Source organism: Amphiura filiformis, chromosome 1 (assembly GCF_039555335.1).
Source record: "Amphiura filiformis chromosome 1, Afil_fr2py, whole genome shotgun sequence".
Lineage (NCBI taxonomy): Eukaryota > Metazoa > Echinodermata > Ophiuroidea > Amphilepidida > Amphiuridae > Amphiura > Amphiura filiformis.
Genome location: NC_092628.1, coordinates 62,941,219 through 62,966,177, shown reverse-complemented (window position 1 = coordinate 62,966,177; position 24,959 = coordinate 62,941,219). Strand labels below are relative to the sequence as shown.

Here is a 24,959-nt window from a genome sequence, read left to right as displayed (position 1 = left end):
CAAATTCAAAGTGTGATAACTTGTAGGCATGGTGTTGATTTTATTTTGGATTTGTGATCTGTAGGAGACTTTATAGGTTTCAAAATATGAAACCCTTTTGTAGAATCTACGTGTATGAAAAGGGTTTTATATTTTGAAACCTATTCTCTAAAATAAAATCAACACCATCCCTTTAAGATAATAATAAAAATTTGGTTAAACACCTAACATGTTTAAAAAGTGTTTATAAATAGGGATTTACAGTGTTTATAGTGGAGGGGGGGGGGGGGGCGGAGTGCATATTTTATAACCATAGGCCCAAGAAATTTGTTTTGATATTTTATTACCCTGAAGTCAGGATGAATTCTGAAAAAAAAGTGCTCCAAAAGTAGTTTTTACTGTTTTGAAAAAAAAAGAGAACTAAAAAGATAGTAAGTTTCTTCACCACTAATCACCAGACGTTCAAAAATTAAAATAAAATCATGAAATAAGTAAAATCTGCCATTAGAAAGTTTGAGAAAGATCTTTATGTCTTTAGAAAGCAATATTTGTCTGTCCTTTTGCTATCTTTTTTTTAAAATTAATTAATTTATTTATTTATAGGTGCGCCCAAAAATCATACGACCGAATTCATTTTTAGGTCCCTGGATTTTAAAGAAAAAAAGTCGTTACCTTTTATATTTGTTTACTAGTGTGTGAATAACGTACCTACGTAACTAACAAATAACACGGTAAACAAAATTTGCCTTGCTGAGTTGCTGGCTTGTTTGTACATGTTGTTTGTTATGCTAAAACGGGAAATCCCATGAACCTGCGCACTAAAGGTTACTACGATTACTAATTATATAACGCATGTGATTGGCTGCCAATGACGTATTGGTGTAAAGTAAGCTGCTGATTGGAGAGTGGGGAATGCCATCATGGCTATTTTTAGATTTAGCATGTCGCAATAAATTGCAATTTACCGGCGTTTTTCATTCACACGCAAATCTGATACGATCGAGAAAGGTAGTGTAGTGGTCAGCAAAACTGGCCGCGAATAACGAAGGCGAACCGCCGGGAGTGCGAAAGCGAACGTCCAATAGGACTTAGCAAAAAGGTAAGGAATCTTTTACTCACATGTAGAAGCAAATTTGGGTGTAAAAACCAGGCAAATCCACGGTTAAAATAGTGCATCGCGATGCAAAAGTTCGCATCATAATTCTTCATCACTCACAAAACACATGTACACACAAATGGTACGATATCTGTCATGGCTGTGGTTTCTATTATGAACTGTGTATTATGGCTGCACCTGCAGTGTGTATAAACGGCTAAAGTGGAACCGAAAATCATAATATCATATTATAAACAGAAAGAAACATTTTGATTAAAATATCTCATCAACATGAACATCGATTGGAATTATTAAATGTAAAGTTGAGATCTGTCACATGTCTGTTTTTATATAGCCCGAGGTACTCACACCTCCATCACTACGATTTCCACTGTCTCTCTCCGTACCTAGTGAGGAAGGAACAGGGCCATGATGTTTCGGGCTAGTTTTTATAATGTCACACACCCGTCACATTGCTTGCCAAATGCCAGTGGCAGTGACATGACTAAACTGGTAACTGTTCCATGGCATGGTGATCACAGATCAGTTAAATTTCACAAGATAGTGTTTCAATATTATTAATGAAATATGTTATGTTTTTATTTCAGGGGTAACTACAAGACCCCTGGATCTATACCGTAACTCGGGTCTTAACTGTTTTAGCCTGGATTCCCCAGCAACGACCGATTCTAATTCAACAGAATGGCCTTGCTTAGTAACGAATCAGCTGAAGGAAGAATGGTTGTCATCATCAATGACTTTAAACCTTATCGAGGGCATCGAGAGCGGCCGGTGCCGCCTCGAGCCCTCCCGATTGGAACACTCCTTGATCTCCTCGACGATGGATCCAAATCCCTCTCCTCCCAAAATGGATGGTGTACAGAAAGTCTGGACAGCCTCCAATCTTGGACTGAAGGAGCCACTGGAGCTCAGTGGCCTTTTTAACCAAGGTGAGTTTCTTTCATATATTGGTGTTCTGGTTTTTGAAAAGAAGTTTCTGACTTTCATACAAATTTAAGCATTTCTCATGTTACACCAAAAACATACCATTTAAGTTTAAATTGTACACCACGTGCAGACCGTACGTCACATCCTATAAAATGTTGGTCCATTTTTGTCATTTCACAAACCAGGTGATCCCGACCTGTCTTCCTGCATGCCAGCTGATGACATCTTCAAGACAGAGTCGGACCAGTTTCTGACCGTGGATGTGACGGAGCTTTTCCCGGACCTCATGGACGTCAACGAGGTGGCATCCAGCAGCGAGGACAACATCAAACCTGCTGCTGTTGATACCATTGATTTGGGGTCTTTGGTCCACTTGGAGAAAAGCGACGAAGAAGTGAGTCCAGCTGAAACAGATGCATCGCTGGATCACTTTTTAACACATTCACAGACCTGACTGGATTCCTAGAGAATTTCTCTGTAAGTTTTTGCATTTTGTAATTTGTTGGTTTTTTTTTCATTTAAAAAGTTAGGGTTCAACATAAAAATTAGTTTGCTAAATCATTTTCATTCCATTTAATGTAAAATGTTTTAAATTATTCCTGGAAGTTTAAATAATGAGCAAATTGTGTGCAATGTGATATGGAAATCCTTATGCACCAGAATTTGTAGTCCGAGGTGCTCTGACGATAACACTCCGATCGCCAGGCAATCTATGTTAGGCCAGTGGGACAACGGAACCGCTACGTGAACGAGCTACAGAATTTGATTTTTGGATTAATTCTGATGCAATAAATATGGCCACAGGCCTGGGATGTATTTCTGAATAAAATTAGCCATTGACAGCATGATGCAAGATGAGAGAAATTTGTTGGCATGACATTAGTGACACTTATTAACTCGTACACGAAACCCTTAAAATGCATGATGCAATGCTAAGGAAATTTCTTTGTTTTTAAAATTAGAAAAATATTGTAGGAGTATAAATGCCCCATTGGCTCAGTGGTTAGAGCGTCCCTATTCAATTGGGAAGAGCCAGGTTCAAGTCCTGGATGGGACAAAGCATACTTCATACAATATATTCTGTGTTTTCAGCTCAAATTGTTGTTTCTATAAAAGTAGACAGTAAAATGTATAAAAAAAAAAGACCATAAATTAATTTCAAATGTTTTCCTTATTTACAAGATTAAGGGGAATTTTTTTTCAAATATCTTAAAATGATACTGATTTTAGTTTACAAATGTCATTTTAGTGAATTAGCAGAGCTCTGGTGAATTAGAATCCAAAGTAGGACCCTGGGATATTAACTACATGCCAGTGACTTTCACCACCAAATGCAATATTGCGCAATATACCATTACATTCTTTGGTATAGGTTTACTATTTTTGTCAGGATAATATCTAGAAACACATTGAACACAGTGTGTGGGCGGGGAATTCCAAGGTCAGGGAACCTTTTGGATTGCACCACCACTGGAAATACACAGTACACTGAATACACTGTTTATTGATGATTGAACACGCATGTGCAGTGCTGGTTTTGCCTTATAAGGGATGTGTATTTCCTTTTATTATGGTATCTTAGTGCAAGGAATAACCAATCACAGTCCATGTGATGAATATTGATGTTTTTAATAATAAGTGCTATTGCACCACCTTGCAACATCCTAGAAAGTAATGAGAAGTTTGAGTATATACAAAGTGTTTTCAGAATAGACAAAATACCGATTATTGGAGGAAGCTATTCGTTCGGTGAGGATTTTTAGCTATGGTTTTGTGTTTACCTCGGACTGCTTCAGCATTTTCTAGTTTTCATTGGAAAAGAGCTCTTTTAAATCGAAATTATGGTGAACTTTGTACAATGGTGAGGTTACATGCCCCTTTTGCATGCTGCGATGTTTAAAAATGGGGTTTAATTGTTGAGTTTCTTTGAGATTTATTACATTATTATGTACATGTAGTTCGCTTCTTTGTTGCTAGCTGTTTCAAGTGCTTTATTTTTGATCTGAATTTTGATATGTATATATTTTTGTTTTGGATTTGATGTATTTGTTTGTTTTCTTTGCAGTATATGCAAATGTTTTTCACCCTGGATGAAACTTATTTTTTCCCTATTCTTTTTTATCTTTTCAGGCGGAAACTGGTCCCTCTGATCTTGCTGATAACTCAGCTGCATTGGCAGGAAGTGATTTCACAATTAACGATTCTACCGCTGCGCCCTCTGTTGGTGAATTCTGCACCGAGACTGAGCCAACCGACGATGAGCCTCCAGTCAAACGTGCTTGCAAATCAACAGGAAAAACTTCCGGTAAAACCAGACAGGCGATGCGCGACGTAGAGATAAGAATAATGTTGCTTCTCGTGAGGTCACGACTTACTCGCAAAAAAATAAGTTCGACAGTATGGAGTCCCAGGCCGATGCTTTGGAGACCGAAAATGAGCACTTGAAGAAAAAGATTGAAGAGTTACAAAAAATTGCAGAGCTGTCGCGTAAACGTCTTGTAGAAGTCCTGTCAAAGAAGTAAGCATTTTACCCCCTCTTACGGGGATGGTATGGTCATCTCTAAAAATACCATCATGATGACTCTAGTGTAAAAAATGGCTTGTACCATTTTCATGTAGGGGATTGCTCACAAATTACAAGGTGGAAATTTGTCTCAAATAGTGATGTCTGGCGTATAAAGAATACTCAATGTTAGTTTCTTTATTGTGCACTCTTTGCCCTGGGCTGATCTAACATGGGGTATTTTCCACATGTGAAACAAGAAATATTTTGAGTTGAGATGTGGTGGAAGGGTTATGGTTTCACAACTTGTAATTTTGAGCAATTCCCAGATTCATAACTTGATAGATTTTCAAGTTTTGTTTTCTAAATATAGCATTAATCCAATTGATGTATAAACTTTACACATAGGAAATTTTGGTAAGGAATTGCTTTTTAGAAGCAAAAAAAGTGAAGAAAAAAAATTTCATAGTTTCAAAATCTGAAAAAAAAAATTACTACTGAAAGTAGAATTGTATTTTACATACGGCTATCTCAGTCAAGAAACAATTTCTGAAAAAATATCAAGAAGTCATAAAAGTCAAAAAAATATATAAAAGTCAGAAAAAACTATTGCAAAGTAATAACACAAAAAACTAAAAGTATGTTTTAAGTTGGTGGTATGTGTTTATTATATTTGTAAATTGTATGCAAATGATAAAATCAGATAAGTTTGTAGTGTTATTATGAAAATTGTTTGATTGAAAACAGCACAAAATATATATTTTAAATGATGCTCATCTATTACACACACTACATTTTACCAAAAAGGTGGTGGGAAAAAAGATTAAGATTGCACCCTTAAAGGGTTTCTGTTCGTGGGTTGAAAAACATCAAGAATTTGTTTTTTATTTAAAGTTCCTTTAATCCTTCAAAGAACATTTATTATTTTGAAGGGACGTGACGAAGTACTGCTACATTTGTTATTTAGGTACATTCGTCACAAAGTCGGGCATGATAATTTTCCCATTTAATTTAAATACAATGTAGGAATTCTTATTTTTTACACGTAAAATTCATGCATTTTCATTTATTTTCAGCCTGATTTTGGGTGTTTTTAGTTCGGTTTTACACTGTTTTTGGATTGTTTTCCTATTTATGGACACTTGGGATCAATATCATGCCTGATAGAGCAGTGCAGCTCAATTTGTATTTTATTTTGATTTTTTTTTTGAACAAGATTGTATTAAATTTATTATTGTTACCAGTGTTTTTTGTTGTTTATTTGTAATTGTTTTTTCAGTATTTATTTTTGTGTTTCTTTTTACTTATATTACTTTTTGTGTCAAAATAATTTTGGTTTTTGAAACATTATTTTTAGTTACAAGTTTTAAGGCCCTTAACTTATTTTACTTAAATGGCATTTCAAATTGTTAGGACACTACACAAGGTCTTTGTTTGAAAATACTATGTACATAAACTGTCAAATTTCTATGTAGTTCATGTAGAATAATTCTCTAAAGCAATTACATTTGGTTCAGGTGAAATACCATTTAAATGTAGTGGAAAAAGCAACTTGTATTTTTTACAGATTATAATGTCAGAAGAAAAAAATACATGTATGCGTACACATTCTCTACCTAGTTTTTGTTACCGGTACACAATGTACACCATGTTAAAGCAGGAATAAATTTTGTAAAACAATGTGTAACCTTGTCAGCAGTTGCATGGAAACATAATTTCATATTTTTGTACAAAACACAATAAAGTTTGTAATATTCTCACTCAGGTTAACAGGAAATAACATGTTATCAGGAATAGAAACCACGTCTTTATGATGCAAAATATCATATGGTTTGCAATACTTCACACGCTGTTTCAATTATATGAGCTAGATTCATTCAGATTGTCACTAACAGTATCTGAAACATCCTGAATGGGCATAAATCTTTAATATTTTCAAAACAAAACTAGATCAGCTGTTGGATTCAGAAAATTTTGTTAAAGAAGAAGAAAATATTTCACAAGCACACCCAGGAATATTATTTTTAATATGTTGATTTAAATAACTATGGAAACAGTTGAGTGTTGACTTGCTCATCAATGACTAATAATGGCAGAGTAATTGTACATACCATGCAATATTAGAATTTGCTATTGCTTGATTTAGTACAATTAATACATATGTATTTATAGATCTTAATTAATATAATGTGTGATGTTTATAATCTGTATGTTTTAATATCATGTTAGTACAATTATTGTTCAGCTTTTATTTTTATGCTTTTCGCATGTACCGGTACCTAGTTTGTAATCAAGTTGGTTCAAGACCAACTGTCATATATTTCCTTTCTGGTAACTGCAAAAACAAATATATTATTTTGGAATCCAAAATTGGATTGAAAATTAGCTAATTTTTCAGATACATAAAATGTACAAATAAATCAGGAAAAATATAGAAATTGCTGTTTATGTAATAAATTTAGTTGTTAATCTTGTATCGTAGACTTAAACATTTCTTCATAGTGTTATAAAAAAAAATCTTCCAAGTTTCCAAGTTGCATGTTATGTGTTTACTCTAAGTAGTGAATGTATTTATAGTTGTCTCTAAACTTTTAAACAAAAATAACTTATTTGTTTACTGTAAGTAGCGAATGTACAAGTTCACTTCACTAAAATAAGTTATTTGGCCTGATTTCACCAACTTGAAAGACTGCCACGTCTCTTAGAGATTAGCAAGATATTCTCACCATCTAGGTTTCATGGTGAAATCAAGCCAAAATTATTTCTGAAGTAAAAGTTGTTAGGCCTTCTTAATTTAATAGTTGGTCTTAAAGCTCCTCAAAGTTTGAAAACCTATTATGCAGAATGCGTTTTTTTAGGGTATTTTTTTTATGTGCGAGACAAGCTTTTTGATAAGAATAGAACATCTTTTCATCTGTCAAGGAAGTTTCAAGATGAAGAATTTGATTGAGATTTACGATTCAGGCTATTTTGACATCTGACAATGTCAGGTGTGACATTTTTGTGTGGTGGATTTAGAAGAAAAAAAACAGCGCAAAAAAAACCTGAAATTTACTCAATCCAGTGAAAATAACACGCTAAAAGCAAGCATTTTACTAATGCGCACGGGAGCTTTAAGACTTATTATTTAATTAAGGTGGCCTTAGTCTTGAAAGCACAAAATATCAACCAAAAAAATATTATCTATAAAGAGATATAAAAACAAATCATGCCAGTATACATGTAGCTGATCACAGAGAAATTTCATATGTATAAGCTACTTGTAATTCTTTATACTTTGTAAAATTTCTATTCAAAGTTTAGGATCTATACCTCTTGTGAAAAAAAGAAAATTATCTAAATATTTAAAAGAATTGTGTATTTTGTATATTTGTAAAAAGTAAAATTGTTTGTATCTAGAGATGATTAAGTATAAATTTGTAATATTTTGTATATAGCGAAAGAAAAGATCTACACAGAAGTAGCAAAATAAAACATCCAGAAAGAAAAGAAACAGAAATAGACTTGGTGTTTGTTTGACTGGACTGAAGTGAAGTGAAGTTTCATCAGGGTTATATGAGGTGGGATGTTCTTACTGGTCCCTTCTCCCAGAGAAGATGATAAAAGAGGAGGTCGCTCGATGCCCACATCAAATAAATAATGTGTGCATCCGCCTATTGATGGAAACAATGATCTAATCCGATTGATCAACTAATACGATAAGTGGCTTTGCGAGTCACGACTGTCTAGCCCTAAACGACGCATGCCCGGATATCAATTTGTTACGTCAGTTGACCGCGAAATATAATTTCTGTATTGTTTGGCATGACTGGCTGCTAAATTTGACCCGAGATCCCTGTGAAAAAGACCCGCATTTTGGATCCAAATAGCATTTTTGGACACGTTTGGACACAAAACGGGAGTATATGGAGAAACTGACACGAGTTTGAATTACTGATTACACTGCTTTTAAGTTTCCGTAAACTGCCGCAAATATTCAAATAGTTATCATTTAAATTTCTTTTCCTTTGACCTTATATTAATTTGATTGGAAAATTAATTATGCTTGACTTTCCATAACTTAACAATTTTTGATTTTTTTTAATGGGAGTTGCGATATATATAATGCTTTTTCACTTTCGTTTAAAAATCATGGTCACCCTAGTTAGTATTTTTTTTTTTTTAAAGAAAAAAGCATGATTTGACTGCAAAATTGGGACTTTAACGATGTACTTCCGTGTGTGGAATATTTTCTCCACTAGAGAGAACTACCAAATCAGACGCAGCGTGTGGCGGATGAACAGATTACCACAAAGGAAGTTTCAAGTGGTGTTTTAAGTACCCCAAACAAAGAAAAGTGAATAGAGGTTAACTGTGGGTAATCGGATTATTATGTTCGAGCGATCTCCTCTTTTCTCATCTTCTCTGCTTCTCCAAACCAGGGGTGGCCCGTCTGATGCAATGTTCAAAACAAATGAATTTAATATGCTGTCGAAGTTACGTAATAATAAAACTACCATAGCAATAGATTAATACAATTTTTGAATAGATCGCCCTGCACTACAAGCAGGTTGCACGCATCACCTGTCGGGTCACCTGTATATGTCTGCAATCATAGATTGAATACAATACCACTCTTTTCAAAGATACTAATCTTACAAGCAGGTTGCACGCATCACCTGTCGGGTCACCTGTATATGTCTGCAATCATAGATTGAATACAATACCACTCTTTTCAAAGATACTAATCTTACAGGTGCGAGTGATTAGCATTTCTTTGACATCTATGGTTCAATGCATAGGTACCGTGTGAACATTGTAGTGCAGGGCGATCGTCACTTCGACAGCGTATATAAATAATGTTAAACATAGGGATGATGTAACTCCGATAATATTCCCACATGAAACTTGTCTCAGATTATTTCGAGTCTCGTGCCAATACAGCCCGACAAAACATTTGATGTGATTCTCTGATCCAAAACGGTTGACCAACCCTGCACTTCTTTAGTATTTCATTGTTTCTCTGACAAGTTCATCATATAGACCCTATCGAATACTACATCATTCGTCCTCATTTAAATAAAATTCTGCCCTCCATTAGGTACTACCAGGGGTACCATGGGGCAATTCACATGAAAATACAATGAATTGTTGTGAAATTGAACTAGAGACCTGTCACTTAGAACCAACATGTCTGCCATTTCAATTGTTACGTCATTCATCCGGTTGAGTTCATCCGATAGGGTCTATTGAGTGTACAATGTATGTCTGACTTTACCACAAGGCCTGTTTCTTTAAAAGGTTGGACAACCCTTCAGGTACATATTTACCAGGGTTTATATTAGGTGAATAAATAGAAAGGATAGAATCTGACCTGTCCGAAATTATCACTGGACTTTGAGAAAGTAAACAGTTTTAGTATTATTAGATTACATGTCCTTCAAAGTTCAAGCAAGTGTTAAAAAGTTATACACTCATGGATATTGTTACAGGTTACACAAACTCCAATATGGCCCAGATTTGACAGTTGTGCACCGGTCAACATGTTTCATCAAAACCAAACAATTTTGGCACAGATTTGGTACTGTTTCAATATTACACAATAAAAAGGTGTAGACACATTTTATGAAATGTTCAAATATGCGTAATTTTCTGCTTGCTGCTCAGTACATCACATGATTAGACAATATCTAATTTTGAATTAAATTGTGGTTCCAAAAATCTGCCATGTGTAAGGCAAGAGGGGCAAAGGTTGTTTAGCATGTCAACAGGCAGGGGTACTAAGATTTTTGCATGTCAAAGGGGGCAAGTCAGACCATTTTGAGAATACACCACCGCACGGTACCCTGGCATGGTACACACAATTACTGCACAGCCCATGGTAATGAAAGTTTTAAAAAGATTTGCATCCGCCCGCATGCTTCAAAACCTACCGCATGAAATGTTCATTATTTAAAAAAAATTCATTATTTCCACAAAAAGGCTCTGACAAAGTGGGAATTGATCACTCATAGTACCAGTAAGTTGTGCATTTAAACCAATAATCAAAAATAAATCTAACCCTTTCTTCCTTATTTGAGCCTATCCCAATGTAATACAGGTTGAAAATGTCATGGAATATTATAATTGATATGACATCACAGGAAAATGAGAGATAACCAAAGGATATGGTGTGGACACCATCAAGGCTAAATTTGTGTGTTGGTGAAGTGACCTCTGTAATAGTAGGTGTCCAAGCTTGCAAGTCATCTAGTGAATGAGATGTGGGATTAAGCCATCCACAGAGTCATACACAGGAAACTAAAACCACTCGGAACAGGGAAGTTTTTCCTTCCCAAATAATGATGTCAATATTCTTTTAGTTTGACTTTGACCCGCACCAATTTCATTATAATAAATCTATGAAGTAAATAAAGAAAACATGATACCTGGACTGTTTTTCACATGTTTGGGACCAAACTGCAGCTATAACAAAATACAGCATGTTCGTGTCTCTTTCATATTCACTTAGTGTTAATATTTATAAGCCAATAACTGAACCAATAGCAACCAGTACACAACGACTTATTCACACATATTTTTGGGCAATTTAATTGCAAATGAAGGTGTTTTGGGCCAATATGGAGACTTGTTTGTAGTTGATTTTGGGATTTAAGCTTTTTAAAGTGCAGCTTTTGTGAATATGACATTCTTGTACTAACCCTGAAATGACAAATATAAATGCACTTGGCCAATTTATTTTTTTCATAGCAATGCACACCATCTTTGTGGTCGTGTATTGTTCTGTAAAAAATGGTGTGCATTGGTATTTGTTATTTCACAAAATCATTATTCATAATTATTGACCCTTAATTTTGTATAATACGGCTACTGCAAGTCAAATTACGGTTTATTCTCTACTTTGCAATAGAAACAGGTTGATTACATTTGTAATGATCACAAATATGACAATTTGCCCTCAATTGGTGAACCAAGTCATGATGAAATTGACATATTTGTTATCATGACAACCTACCATTGAACCAGGTTATTTGAATTTGTCTCAAACTTACTAGTTACTTGCAGGCTACAATTTTCACAACATGAAAACACACAGATAAACTTCTTTTCTATAATAATATTATTATTGAGCTCATTTCACTCGGTTCACAGCAATGAAAACATGATATTATCTTAATCATGATTCTTTTGTGCTCTTAGATTCAACATTATTTTTAGATAGATTTACAATCTATAGTTTTACCACACAGTTAGCTTCTTGTACATCTTTGAAGTACATTTTATTTATTGGACAGATATTACATAGAGATGGCCTCAAAGTGTTTATCTTTGGTTCTAAATCTTGCACTATGGAAAAAAAATATATTGTCTAATTTACATGCTAAGGAGGGAAATGGCAAACATAGGTTGAAATGGGTCAAAAATTATAATTCTAAAATGTTTAAGTAACTCTTGAATGATACAGATAGTATTCAAGATCTTGTTCTATGCATTACATGTGTGCAGACTGGATAGAGTGATTAATTTGATTTATTTGGCGGAAATACATGTTTACACATTTGAGCCTGAAACATCTAGTTTCCAACATACATGTTTATGTGTTATATAAATATGGATATATGGTGCAGACTTTCGACTTAAACAGGAAGCCCCGCCAGAGCAGTTCTGGGGTGGACCAAACCTGCCTGGTTATCAAATTAATCAGTGACAAGTCTCTGAATTTGATGCCAATTGATATTTTAATGTCATTGCATCAATTATAGCAATTGTCAAATTTAGAAATAACCTTGTCACTGATTAATTTGATAACCAGGCACGCTCGGTTCACCCCAGAAGAACTGCTCTGGTGGGACTTCCTCTTTAAGTCACTGATCACAATGAAATTTCATAAAAATGAAAAGTAATATTATCACAATCATCAGGGTTCTTAATTACTGAAATTCTATGCATAGAAAATTGATGAGGAAATAGCCAAGTACTTTTATTTTTCACAGCATGTTGAATGTTGATGTTATTGCAGTATACACATTTTAGAGTCTACTTTTTGGCATCCTAGATGCAATGAGCTTTTTATAGTAGCAGACCATTGGCAAAATATGACATCTATTTTGCATTCTAGAACTGCAGATCTACATATAATATACATGTATAAAATTGAATCACTCTTTGAACCTATACATATCCATATTCTATCTATGAAGTTACAATCCTTAATCATGATATAGCTATGTAAACACAGAACATGATACTGTTTTGGCTGAACTTATAATATCATTATATGCACTGAAAACAAAATTATCAATTGGATTGATGACACCTGAGAAAAATAAATGAACAATTTACACGATACAATATAATCTGAAGGAAAATAGATCAACTAGGAAGCAGGATTCCGTTCACACAAAGTACACGCTTCAATATCAGCATTTGCTTAATACTGTTGCTGACTATCAGCAGATCTTGTTGAGTGCTTAATACACACACATTTTGTGAAATGAATCGTGCCTCCTAGTTTATTACAAGTGTCAGTTTACTTTGTTGTACAAAGGATGAAGTAGTAAACAATCTACAGATTTTCTTTATATTTTAACAAAACTAAAAACTTTGACTGGTCTACAACAATTCAAGGTGAATATTTTTGATAATTTTTGGGAATTCAAAATTCTTGTTTTTGTTAATGGTCGTAAATATTCATAAAACCGAGTATAATGTAGCTCACTTTCTGTTGACAAGATGAGGCTAGATCAATCTGAACACATTTTGTGACTTTGCTGTTTGACAGCAATCAATGGTTTCTTACATTCATAATACGAAACCCCAATGAAACTAAATTTGACATATTAAATAGTCCCACTTGTTATTGCCTGCAGATTCAAGAATACTGATTTGATTTGATTGTCATTCAACTATAGTCATGTACACCTTTTTAGGGAATTTGTAACACAATCTGAATCACAAAAGTAGATATCCATTGAAAATTGAAATATTGCAATTACATTGCCCATTATGCAAAAAAAAAAGGTGGTTTGTTTCCTCTCTTCTTAAAAACCTACATCTACTGTAGTTTGTCATATTGTGTCACATTGTACATGGAAGTTAATGCAAGATGTAGCCTAGATGACATTGTCAACACCTGTGTAATGCAACAAAGTATAGCAAATGTATATCTTGGAAAAAAACAATTTTGGTCAAACTTGTAAGGCAGTTAGAACAAACAGTTAATGAATTTATCACATTAAACAAATAACAAGCATTTGTATTTGTGACCCAACTTTACAATTTTCTCCATACATGTAAGCTAAACTTATCTTTCATACCAACTGGGGCATTGAGGTGAACAAGCACAGTGCTTCATAAAGGAATAGCAATTACACAACAGACAAACAAAACTTTGTGTTTTGTGCCTAATGAAATAAGCGAAAACTGGTGGAAACCACAAATGATATTCATAATAAAGATATGCCTGGCAAACACCACAATGCAATGTATTATGTATATGTAGTGTAGTGTTGTTAATTATACTTGATCATAAAGTCCAAGAGATGTATACTTGTACTATACAATCGAAACAAAAATATTGAAGCACTCAAGTACTAATCAAGCTAAACAATGTCATGGCACTTAGTTCCAAAATGGTCAAACCACTACATAAGCTCACAACACTATTACATGTGTACATGAAAGTAGTTGCATCCCTTTTGTCAAAATCAATGTACTGTGACCTTTTACATGTAGTTACAAACTATACAAAACTTTATTTCTTAAAATGTCCACGAATGAAGCAATATAACTTCCCTTTGTGTGAAATGTAGATCTGGAATTCTGGCGTTCAAGTACATTTTAAATTGCCACCGTTCATGATCAATTTGAAGCTGCACCTTGCACACCAGAAATATCTTTAAAAGGAAAAGTTTATAAAAATGAAAAAAACTATTTTTCTCCCAAAAATTATGACCAAATTTTGAATTGAAAAACAAACAACTTTTGGGAAAAAAACCCCAACACAACAACTTTGTGTGTATTTTCCCCGAATTCCCACAGCACGTATCAAACAGTGCTCAGACAAGACCCTTTTCCTGTTTCTAGATCAGTTACATATGTACACCATCTTTTCACTCACATCGATAAGTCATACACATAGCTGTTACAAGTCAAAGACGCAAGTACAAAATTTGATTTGGTGTAATTAAACTGGCAAGTTCATACTGTGATTAATTTTTGACTTACTGCTGCGAGACAAAGCTAGAGTATTGCCTATCAACACATGATATAATATAGAGCTCTAAGACAGGAAATATATTATACAGTTCTCTGAACACACCCGGCTGGCTGGCCCTCTCAATGACCATAGTGGTCATTAACCCTTGTTAATAGTGCATCACACGTCTTCTTTGCATCTCCTAGAAGCATAGATGTGTTGGGTTTGTAGAAGATTGGGTTATCTACAGCTGCATAGCCTACACCTAATGTTCTCTTCATGACGATGACATCCTTTGAATTCCATACTCTCAGAACAGGCATACCAGCAATGATGGAGTTGGGATCTTCTTCTGCAGATGAATTTACTGTGTCATTGGCACCGATTACCAATGTAAGGTCTGTCTCTGGGAAATCTTCGTTGATCTCGTCCATCTCCAAGACGACATCATATGGTACACCAGCTTCTGCAAGGAGCACATTCAGCTGACCAGGCATTCTTCCAGCGACAGGATGGATGCCAAAGCGGACATTCTTTCCCTTCTTACGCAAGAGATCAACCATCTCGGCAATAGGATACTGAGCTTTAGCCACGCAGAGACCGTATCCTGGAGTGACGATGATGTTCTGTGCACTTGTGATCAGGTCGACGGTACTATCTACATTGATTTCGGTGTGAGTACCTGTGATCTCCATAGGTTTACCACCTTGGCTTGACTTGGACTTGCTTATTAGACCACCGAAGATGACATTGGTAAGAGACCTATTCATAGCAACACACATGATGTAGGACAGGATGGCACCAGATGAACCAATAAGAGCTCCTACAATGGTCATCAGGCTGTTGTCTAACATGAAACCTTCTGCACAAAGTGCCCATCCACTGTAGCTGTTCAGGACGGTGATTACAACGGGCATGTCAGCGCCACCAATGGCCATAGTCAATGTAAGACCCATGACCGATGAGAGGACGCTTGTGCTCATCAGCATACTCATATCCATTGCATAGCCTGGGTTGGTCATGTAGTAAGCCATAGCACCAACATTAGCTGCCATCAGACCACCGTTGATTGCATTTCTACCAGGAAGAAGTAGTGGTTTAGAGTCAAGGAGTCCTTGTAGCTTACCATAGGCAACCAGGGAGCCAGTGAATGTCACACCTCCAATATATGTACCAAGGAACATGAAAGCTTTGTTCATCATCAGGGATGGATCGGTTGCAAGATGCTCTGCTTCATTCATGTATGTAGCGACGCAAGTAAGAACAGCGGCAAGACCCACAAAGCTGTGGAAGGCAGCAACTAACTGTGGCAGATCAGTGATGGCCATTCTCTTAGCAATGGTAGCTCCGATGGTACCGCCAACACCGATGGCTGCTCCCATTTGTGTGTACACTTCTGGTGTAGCTTTCAGACCATACAGAGTAGCCACCATACCAGTAGATACACCAATCATACCAAGGTAATTACCGACCGACATGTACTTTATGCGATGCCAGACCACTGAGGCGCCAACGCAACACAAGGATCCAGCCAGATAGCCAATTTGTTGCATATCATAACCAGCGTATGAAGTGAGTCCATACCCACCAATAGCTGCAGCTCCTGGTAGCAAGTATAGATACCCGTATTCTGGAGGATCATCGGGACGACGGAACATATCCAACATTCTCTGCGTCACCAAGAAACCACCAAAGATGTTTATGGAGGAGATGAAGGTTGCCATGGCAGCTAGACCAGCTGCTTTGGTATCTGGTAAATATCCACCTCCCATGACTAGCAATCCACCGACAGCTGTGATACCAGAGATGGCATTGGTTACAGACATAAGCGGGGAATGGAGTGCTGGTGTTACACCCCAGACTGTGTGGTAGCCTACGATACCAGCAAGACTAAAGGTTGTCAACATTGTATTGAACCCGGCACCAGGAGACAGCATACCTAGACCTGTAAGGGCAGCTAGACCTGCTGTGTATGTCACAGAATTGGTCAACTTCACATTAAATGGATTAACCGGTTCCGCTACCAATGCTGCTTTAGGTTTTGGTGCAGAAGGTGGTGTGGGTTGCTCCTTCGGGGGCGGTGGTGGCCACATCATCTGCCCATCCTTCAAAACAATTGAACCTCTGACAACTTCATCTTCCAGATCAATGTCAAAGTGATCTTTCTCACCAAAGGATAGCAAAAGCTTGGAGATGTTGTTACCATACAGGGTACTTGACTGTGTTGGCAGTCTGCTGGGAAAGTCAGTATAACCGATGTGTGTGGCCTTGTATTTGTACAGTTCTCCTGGTTTGGTTGTTTGAATGTTACCACCCATCTCTGAGGCAAGATCAACCACTACTGACCCTTCTTTCATGGACTCGATCATATCTGTTGTGATAAGGGTTGGTGCTTTCTTTCCAGGGATAAGAGCCGTTGTGATGACGATATCAACATCCTTACATTGTTTAGCGAAGAGGTCCATCTCCGCTTTGATGAATTCAGGTGACATCTCCTTGGCATACCCACCAGTACCCTCTCCAGATTCTTCAAATTCTAGCTCAAGGAATTCTGCTCCAAGCGACTGTACCTGTTCTTTGACAGCTGCCCTAGTATCAAACCCCCTTACAATTGCACCCATACTTTTGGCTGTACCTATAGAAGCTAAGCCTGCTACACCCCCACCTATAACTAATACTTTAGCTGGAGGGACTTTACCTGCAGCCGTAATCTGACCTGTGAAGAAACGGCCAAAGTTATTGGCCGCTTCTACAACGGCTTTGTACCCTGCTATGTTTGCCATTGAACTGAGTGCATCGAACACCTGAGCCCTACTTATACGAGGTACACAGTCCATTGCAAATGCATTGATCTTTCTTGTTGCAAGTTTGTCTACTAAGTCTTTGTTCTGTGCTGGATACAAGAAACTGATGAGATTCTGGTTCTCTTTCAAGAGGTCAACTTCATCCATCGCCGGTGGTCTCACTTTCAAGACGATATCGGCACTGAATGCATCGTTCTTACTCTTGATGGTCGCACCAGCTGCTTCATAGTCTTTGTTGAGGAAATTAGCCTGTGCACCAGCTCCATCTTCTACTGTCACATTGAACCCCTTCTTCACAAGTGCCTGGACAGCTGCAGGAGCCAATGCCACTCGTCTCTCATTTGGAAATGATTCACGGGGTACACCAACGGTCAGCTGTTTGTAGGGGACACCCTTGATTGGTGCTTGCTCTTGTAAATAGAAGAAGCTGGTTCTTATGCCTCGGGAATGGGCTTTCAAAGAGGCTAGTTTCTTCATGCGTGGTGCAGCCACCGATTCAACATGGTTGACGGTTTTGAGGAGACGGAACATCTTGGATGTTGTCTAAAGCTTTCTATCGCAGTAAACCTGTATATGGATGATAACAAACAAATAACTAATATTGTTAACCATCTTTTCCATACAGTATATACATACAAACTAAAGTAGGCTTCAATTGGCACTAATTACTAAGAAGGAAAGATTATGCACTTAAAGTAATATTCAGATTTCCTTTTACAAATTAAGCGTACTGCTAGCCGTCCAGCACGTATTATTTTGCACAAGGTCCAATGCACGCGCTTGACGTCGCGCGCGTATACGCGATGGTTATGCTGTCAAAGGAAATCTGAATATTACTTTAGTTATTTATAATATTGAGGTTCAGTTTTCCATGTGCAGTGCTATTCTATGCTTTTCAATGCTGGTTCATGGTTTACCAGTTCCTGGTTTATGCATGCGATCTGGCTAGTTTCCATTGAGAGGCGCATCTGCATAGCACTGTGCATTATAGGGGTATTGATTTACAAGTGCCTGACTGACTCTGCTCCGCGATACCTCATCAATTCAATTAGTCTTAAACCAACACCTTCCAGTGGCCCTGTTACAAGATCTGCCCTGGACAGAACTCTCCTTAACATTCCCATGTGCAAGTTAACCTGTGGTGATAAGTCATTTACAGCTGCTGGACCGTCCATCTGGAACAGCCTGCCACGGAACGTACAATTCAAAAAGCTGCTGAAAACTCACTTGTACAATTTTTAGTATTTTTCATTTTGTCTTTACATTGATTGACTTTTCTTGTTTTCCACTGGCTGGTTATTGTTTGTTGTTGGTAATGTAGTTTTGTGCGTTTAGATCAATTTTTTGCATGAGCGCCTTAAATCACCTTTATGTATGTATGTATGTATGGCATTTCATGTATCAGGCATGAGAATACAGTTTAAATGAAAAAACAGGAAAATTGTAAAAAACAGGAAAAAGTGTGTAACATATGGCAAAAATATATTTGTGTATATTCTCAGTCATCCAGGTATATAATTAAAATCTAGTCAACTGGAATTAAAAATAATAAGTCCAGTTTGACTAGATTTTAATTATCAATTTGGCAAAAAAAAGGAATTCCTGTCCAACACGAAATTTCTGATGCCTGAATTATATTTCATAACATAACAGGGGAGGTCAAACTAGGCCATATAACCTGTACATGCAACCATGACCCCTCCTCACCCTCGGCCTCCTGACCCAATTTGTGGACAATCAATTTCAAAAGATTTGGCAAATAATGAGTGCATGGAACCCTGTGCTGTAAACCTCCTTGGTTTAGACTTTTGAAATTTGAAATTTCACACTACACAGTAGGACATTACTGGTTTACATTACAGAGGGGCATGCACTAAAAACAAAGTTTGGTAGTTACATAGCACAGTCATTGGAAGGCCCTATATGAGCAACATGCATACATGACAGGCTGCTTTTATGGGTTTATTCATTGGAACTGAATATATGTGACAAGATCAAGGGAAATGAGTCGGATGTCGCTAATATTGATTTTGAGATATTGGCAAAGAAAGCGTTAAAATTATTTAAAGTAACGTAACTTTGCAAAGAAAAGTCATATCAACACGGGGTTTTCAGTTTCTGAAAGAACTAAATGTCCATATGTATGTAAACCTCATTTTTGACCAGGGCCGACATGCGACTCATTCCCCTTGATCATGTCACATATGACTGGTTTGGCGCAGCTCTGTATACATACCTTAAACTTGAATAGAGAATACTACATGTATTTACTCGTCTTCATCCAAAGAATGAACAGCAACCTGCAGGTGGAGGGAAACACAAGACACAATTATGAAATTGTATGCATTATAATAGATTCTATTACCCCCACGACCCATTATTCAAAATCGCGCACTGTGATTTGTTGAAACGTGTCACCTGACAGACCATTAATTAGCGATAAAGTGTCAAGGGCAACGAACTTTATGTTCTTCTATCATCACAGCGCACAGCAGAGCGCAAAGCACACCTGCTTATGTAGGAGAGAATGGAATGTCAGGGATGTGTTATTGTATGTGCATACCTGCTTGTAGGGGAGAATGGAATGTTAGGTTGTGTTATTGGAATGTGCATACGCTTTGGCTACTGCTGTATCGCTCCACCTTGAGGTAAACAACTTGAAATATTTGGGCAAAAATTTGATATTTTCTCTTTAAATCACACTATTTTGTGGTAATAGAATAGAAATAAAGGGTGCAGCATTATCCTTTACATCAAATAATGTGTCCTCGGCAGTAAAACGTTTAAATAATGGGTTCGGCTGCGCCTCACCCATTATTTACGCTTTTACTGCCTCGACACATTATTTTCGTGTAAAGGATCATGCATTACCCTTTATTTCTTAATTTAGTGATCCCAACTACTGCTCCATCATTTCTATCCCATTAATTTTTTCCCCCTCTTATCCCCACCTTCATCGTTTTCCGGAGTTGGTCCAAATTTGTTTTCTTTTTCAATTATAACTTTTGATTTTTAAGCTCCAGCAATTCAATATGATGATAAAAAGTTAAAACATTCATTGCTTTAAAGTGTTTCATCTGTTAACGCACTGGGTAGACATTACAAAGATTGCAAACTTTTGTAGTGTAGTGTCAATGGCTCAGTCCCTCAGGATTATTTCACAATGCACCCTGCAAACTACGCTTAAAAGTATGTGCTTGTAATGCATTTTGCCTGTAACTTGCACTAATATCACTAGTATTCACTAATAACTACAAACATAAACCTTTGGCACACTCAAGCTATTAACAGACGCCAATTATCGTTGGTTATCAGGCTTTTCCAGATATATGCCAGAGGTACTATCTATTTAGACTAATTCCAATCAGCCGTCTACACTTCGCATGTACTGTCATGCTTCGTAGTGACGACTGATTATCTTACAGCACAAATCATGACGGACTTCTGAAAACTATTCAATGCGACTTTGGTTATGCGCCGTAGCGCGACTGACTAGCGGCGCCCGTGTACCGCGTCGCTGTACCGCGCCGCTGTGACAAGATCGCGCTCTGAACTTCTAAAAACAACAAACTCGGTCAAAAGGTCAATTTGGACACAACTGCAAGACGCTCTATGCCACAGGAATCCTGTTGCAAAACCCGTCACTTTTTTCCACGCAGTTTTCTCAGTCGTCAATCCAGCCGGTTGACGACTGAGGGCAGCAGTCTACTATCTATTATGGTCCCATGCATTACAATCCAAGATGGCAGATTTGCCAAGGCTTTTTACACACAGACTAGTCACCTTTTCAGTAAATCCTATGTGCCTTTGTGGGTAGACCTCTGAAGTTATCACACCGATGCGCACATTGTTACTGCGCACTTCACGGCTTTCATATGCGCAGTAACAAAGTTCGCTAAACGATCTGCACTTCGGCATAACTTCAAATTACGACATCTCAGGTCTACTCACAAAGATTTTTGAATTTACCCAAAAGGTGAATTCTCTTCAAGTCTATCCTCTTTGGTTACTACATATTTAACGAAATAAGCTGGTTATAATTCATAACATTTCAAAATACTCTGCAGTGAAAGTATGTGGAAAACAATTATTATATCAACTGTCACTGATGACATTTTTAATCAAAATTTGACATGATATAATAAATGAATTTACCTTCGGAAACACTTGGCAGTGATGCAAACAAGCTGTCTTGATGAGATGCTATCTCTCTTCACACCTGTATTGGGGAAAGAAGAAACCAATTATTTCACTGTTTGTCTATAGAAAATAAAAACCCAGAAATGTATGTATGTTACAATTGTTGTGTGGCATAAAAATCATTTTCTAACAGCTTTTTGAAAGGTCACGTATGTCAGTTATGAAAACGGAGCCCACAATATGCGCTATCTATTAGGCGAATCTTATGGTATGTGATCAGGGAGCCTGAATGTACGTACGTGCACTTTCCACGTTTATGTCAACTCAAGGTCACGTATGTCAGTGTATGTGTACAACATGCAACATGAATCATGGTGGCGTACGTTTTATATTGATTGCAAAAACAGGCGAATTGTGGTTGCCAATAAATACTTGAGGCAATTATGAATGAAATCGTGATAAATCTTAGCCTTAGGGGGATGTAATTTTCTTCGAAAGGGGTTGGGTGGTCATGAATATCAGAATATGTCGGTGACCAGAGTCAATTTTTTGGGCGACCCGCGATGCCCCCTTCCGCTCCGGCTAAACTGACTGAAGACAAATTATTCATTGCCGGAAGTAAGACGCACACATTTTTGTGTGAAGAAAGTGTGTGGAGTGTCTGTTTACAAACAGAGAGGTAGACAAAAGACCTGTCAAAACTGTTCCGGTTGTCCAAACACTCAAGTACTTGAAGGATGGTCCACAATAGTGATTCACTCAGCATGAACATGATGAATAGGGGATTAAAAAGCTGTGAAGTATGACCAATAATATTGACTGTGCTTCTTTTGTCCAATTTGCCATCAAGATTTTGAATGGACACAGAACACGATCATGTCACTTTCAGTAAATGAATATTTTGTTCTACTTCTGGGTCTGATTATTAGTACTAGAGTCTAGAATGATCTGCAAAATGCTTTACGACATGTCAGGCCTGAGCTGAGGCTGTGTGAGTGTTGCAAGGACAGGTTATTAATATTATTATGCGTTAACCATCGGCATCGTGTCGTGTATCATGCGCAAGACGAAGACGTCAAAGCTGGAAAATATTATTATTAATTATTTATGCACTGGGCAGTTTTAACAGTGGTCCCAGTACTGCTCAGCTCATTGACATTGAGCTCATTGAGCTCACTGGCAACTGCACATGCTGCAAGTGTTGTGCAGATGCTGGTCAATCATGTGATGCATGCATATGCATGATGCTGGTCATGGATTTTTACGGGAGGGTACTCTATTTTTCGTTTTGAGCCCAAATACCAGTTATGAAAACGGAGCCCACAATATGCGCTATCTATTAGGCGAATCTTATGGTATGTGATCAGGGAGCCTGAATGTACGTACGTGCACTTTCCACGTTTATGTCAACTCAAGCAGGACCGCGACACTCCGGCACTTGTTGGAAGACATCTAGTACAGCAGACAGTACATGTACAATGTGATTTTCTCATTTATAATTAGGATTACGTCATTGCCAGAGCTTGTTTATTTGTTCATTAGAATGATTGACAGCGGTGGGGCGGACTTATACGCTTTGTACCGCTCACAAAACAAAGCTCTGGCAATGACGTAATCCTAATTATAAATGAGAGAATCACATTGTACATGTACTGTCTGCTCACTCTGCTGGATGTCTTCAACCGCTGTATAGCACGGTATAGGCAGTCTGCAGAGAGTGTCGCTTCTCTATCTATTTTTCTCGGACTCAAGGTCACGTATGTCAGTGTATGTGTACAACATGCAACATGAATCATGGTGGCGTACGTTTTATATTGATTGATCTCTCCCGGGTGATTTTTCGAACATGAACAGAAGGCTGAAAGTAACTTTAAATTAAATACATACTAACAACACTACTAGTACTAGATGAATGAACATACAAATAACCTTTCTGTGCTTGTTGTCCACCTCTCGGCTAGCAAATCAGGGCCAACAAGGTGGGAAACAACCCACATTTACCAGGCGAAAGACAGCTGATCGGCAGTTTCTGGCATCCACGTTGAAGCTGCAGTGAGGAAAAGAGTTAACAATTGTTGCAGTCTTTTACGAATCGTAATTTGGTATATCTGTAACATTGATTGAAATGCACTTAATCATAGACTGCGTAAAAGACTAAAGAAATGTCGGCATGCCTGTATCGTGTCATGGTACGGTACATGCAAAAAGAAAATATGCTAAAATGTGTGAGAAAAAATTTATTTTGTTTTTATACAGGATTTTTATTCAAAATTCTAGAGAATTGGTATCCGAGCCCTTAAGGTTGGCAAATTGGGACCCCCAAAATTTGGTATGTGCACACAGAGGGGAGGGGGATCTTTTTTGGCAGGCCGAGAGGGAAGGGGGTGGGCCGAGGCAAGTTGCAGTTCGAGAGGGGGGGGGGGGCATTTTTTACCCGGGCGGCACTCAACTTTGGAAGTGACGGTATGTACCTGTCAATAGGCCCCCTCTTTTGAAGTCGCCTATACCCGATGACCCCCTTTTTTTAAAAGTCATACCCGATGACCCCCCTTTTTTTAGTTGCTAGATTTTCTAGAATAGCATCATCAAAATGCAACAAAATAATGCCGAAACTTTCAAATTTTGCTCCATTTTTTCAAAATTATGCCGACATTTCAAAGCTTTGCCCCATTTTTTCAAACATTTTTACCCGATGACCCTTTTTTGAAATCTTATACTCAATGACCCACTTTTTTCAAAATATTATACCCAATGACCCAATTTTTAATTTTGTTTGTACCCAATGACCCCTTTTTTTTTAGCAAGTCCCTAGAAAGAGCTAGCATTCTATCATAACACGTTACGTGCAGTTAGCAACCTGGACAACCGATTCTTTAGAAATGCTTAGTCGCGCTAAAAGTCGATCGATACATGTTAAAATCAGCACAATTCAGAGATACACCTTTTTGCTATGAAATTAATTTTCTCGGTCAAATATAAAGCGATATTTTTTTTTTCTTCAGTAATGTCAGTTAAAAACTTGGTGCTTGGATATACATTTTTTTTACAAATCCTGGTGTTAAAATTAAGCATCAATTTGTGTCTTTTAGTGTGATATTTTTGATTTTTATAGGCCTTCAGTTCGCCCGCGAGCTTTTTACGGAATTCATTTTTAGCGTCTCAAACTAATATAGTTTGCTAAAGAAAGATATTTCCCACCTCTGTAAAGCACATCGTGTGGGTCTATATATTATAGTTTTGTCAGAATTTCCGTTTTTGTTTTACCCTTTTTCCCTTTATGCTCCGAACATGTCTAACTCAGTACTTTTTATC

The 24,959-nt window shown here is 37.2% G+C and overlaps 2 protein-coding genes across 5 annotated transcripts; one reads left to right on the top strand and one right to left on the bottom strand.

Annotated features, from left to right (window-relative positions):
- Positions 1–943: 943 nt before the first annotated feature.
- Positions 944–5,378, top strand: LOC140150608 (uncharacterized). Its single transcript, XM_072172662.1, is given in 6 exon segments — positions 944–1,078; positions 1,684–2,025; positions 2,209–2,451; positions 2,454–2,500; positions 4,154–4,357; positions 4,360–5,378. Coding segments are annotated over 5 exon segments (789 nt in total). The 5' UTR covers positions 944–1,078; positions 1,684–1,916; the 3' UTR covers positions 4,546–5,378.
- An 8,171-nt stretch (positions 5,379–13,549) lies between these two features.
- LOC140150582 (NAD(P) transhydrogenase, mitochondrial-like) lies at positions 13,550–23,714 on the bottom strand. Of its 4 annotated transcripts, none has more exons than XM_072172635.1 (4): positions 23,570–23,714; positions 21,663–21,726; positions 19,744–19,807; positions 13,550–18,074 (listed from the first exon to the last, which is right to left on the bottom strand). In XM_072172635.1, exon 4 carries the CDS (start codon positions 18,036–18,038, stop codon positions 14,844–14,846), a length of 3,195 nt encoding a protein of 1,064 aa, XP_072028736.1. In that variant the 5' UTR covers positions 18,039–18,074; positions 19,744–19,807; positions 21,663–21,726; positions 23,570–23,714; the 3' UTR covers positions 13,550–14,843. The 4 variants fall into 4 exon arrangements, with proteins under 4 accessions (XP_072028736.1, XP_072028728.1, XP_072028745.1 ...); XM_072172627.1 differs by having other exon boundaries at positions 23,577–23,714; XM_072172644.1 differs by having other exon boundaries at positions 23,539–23,711.
- Positions 23,715–24,959: the final 1,245 nt, after the last annotated feature.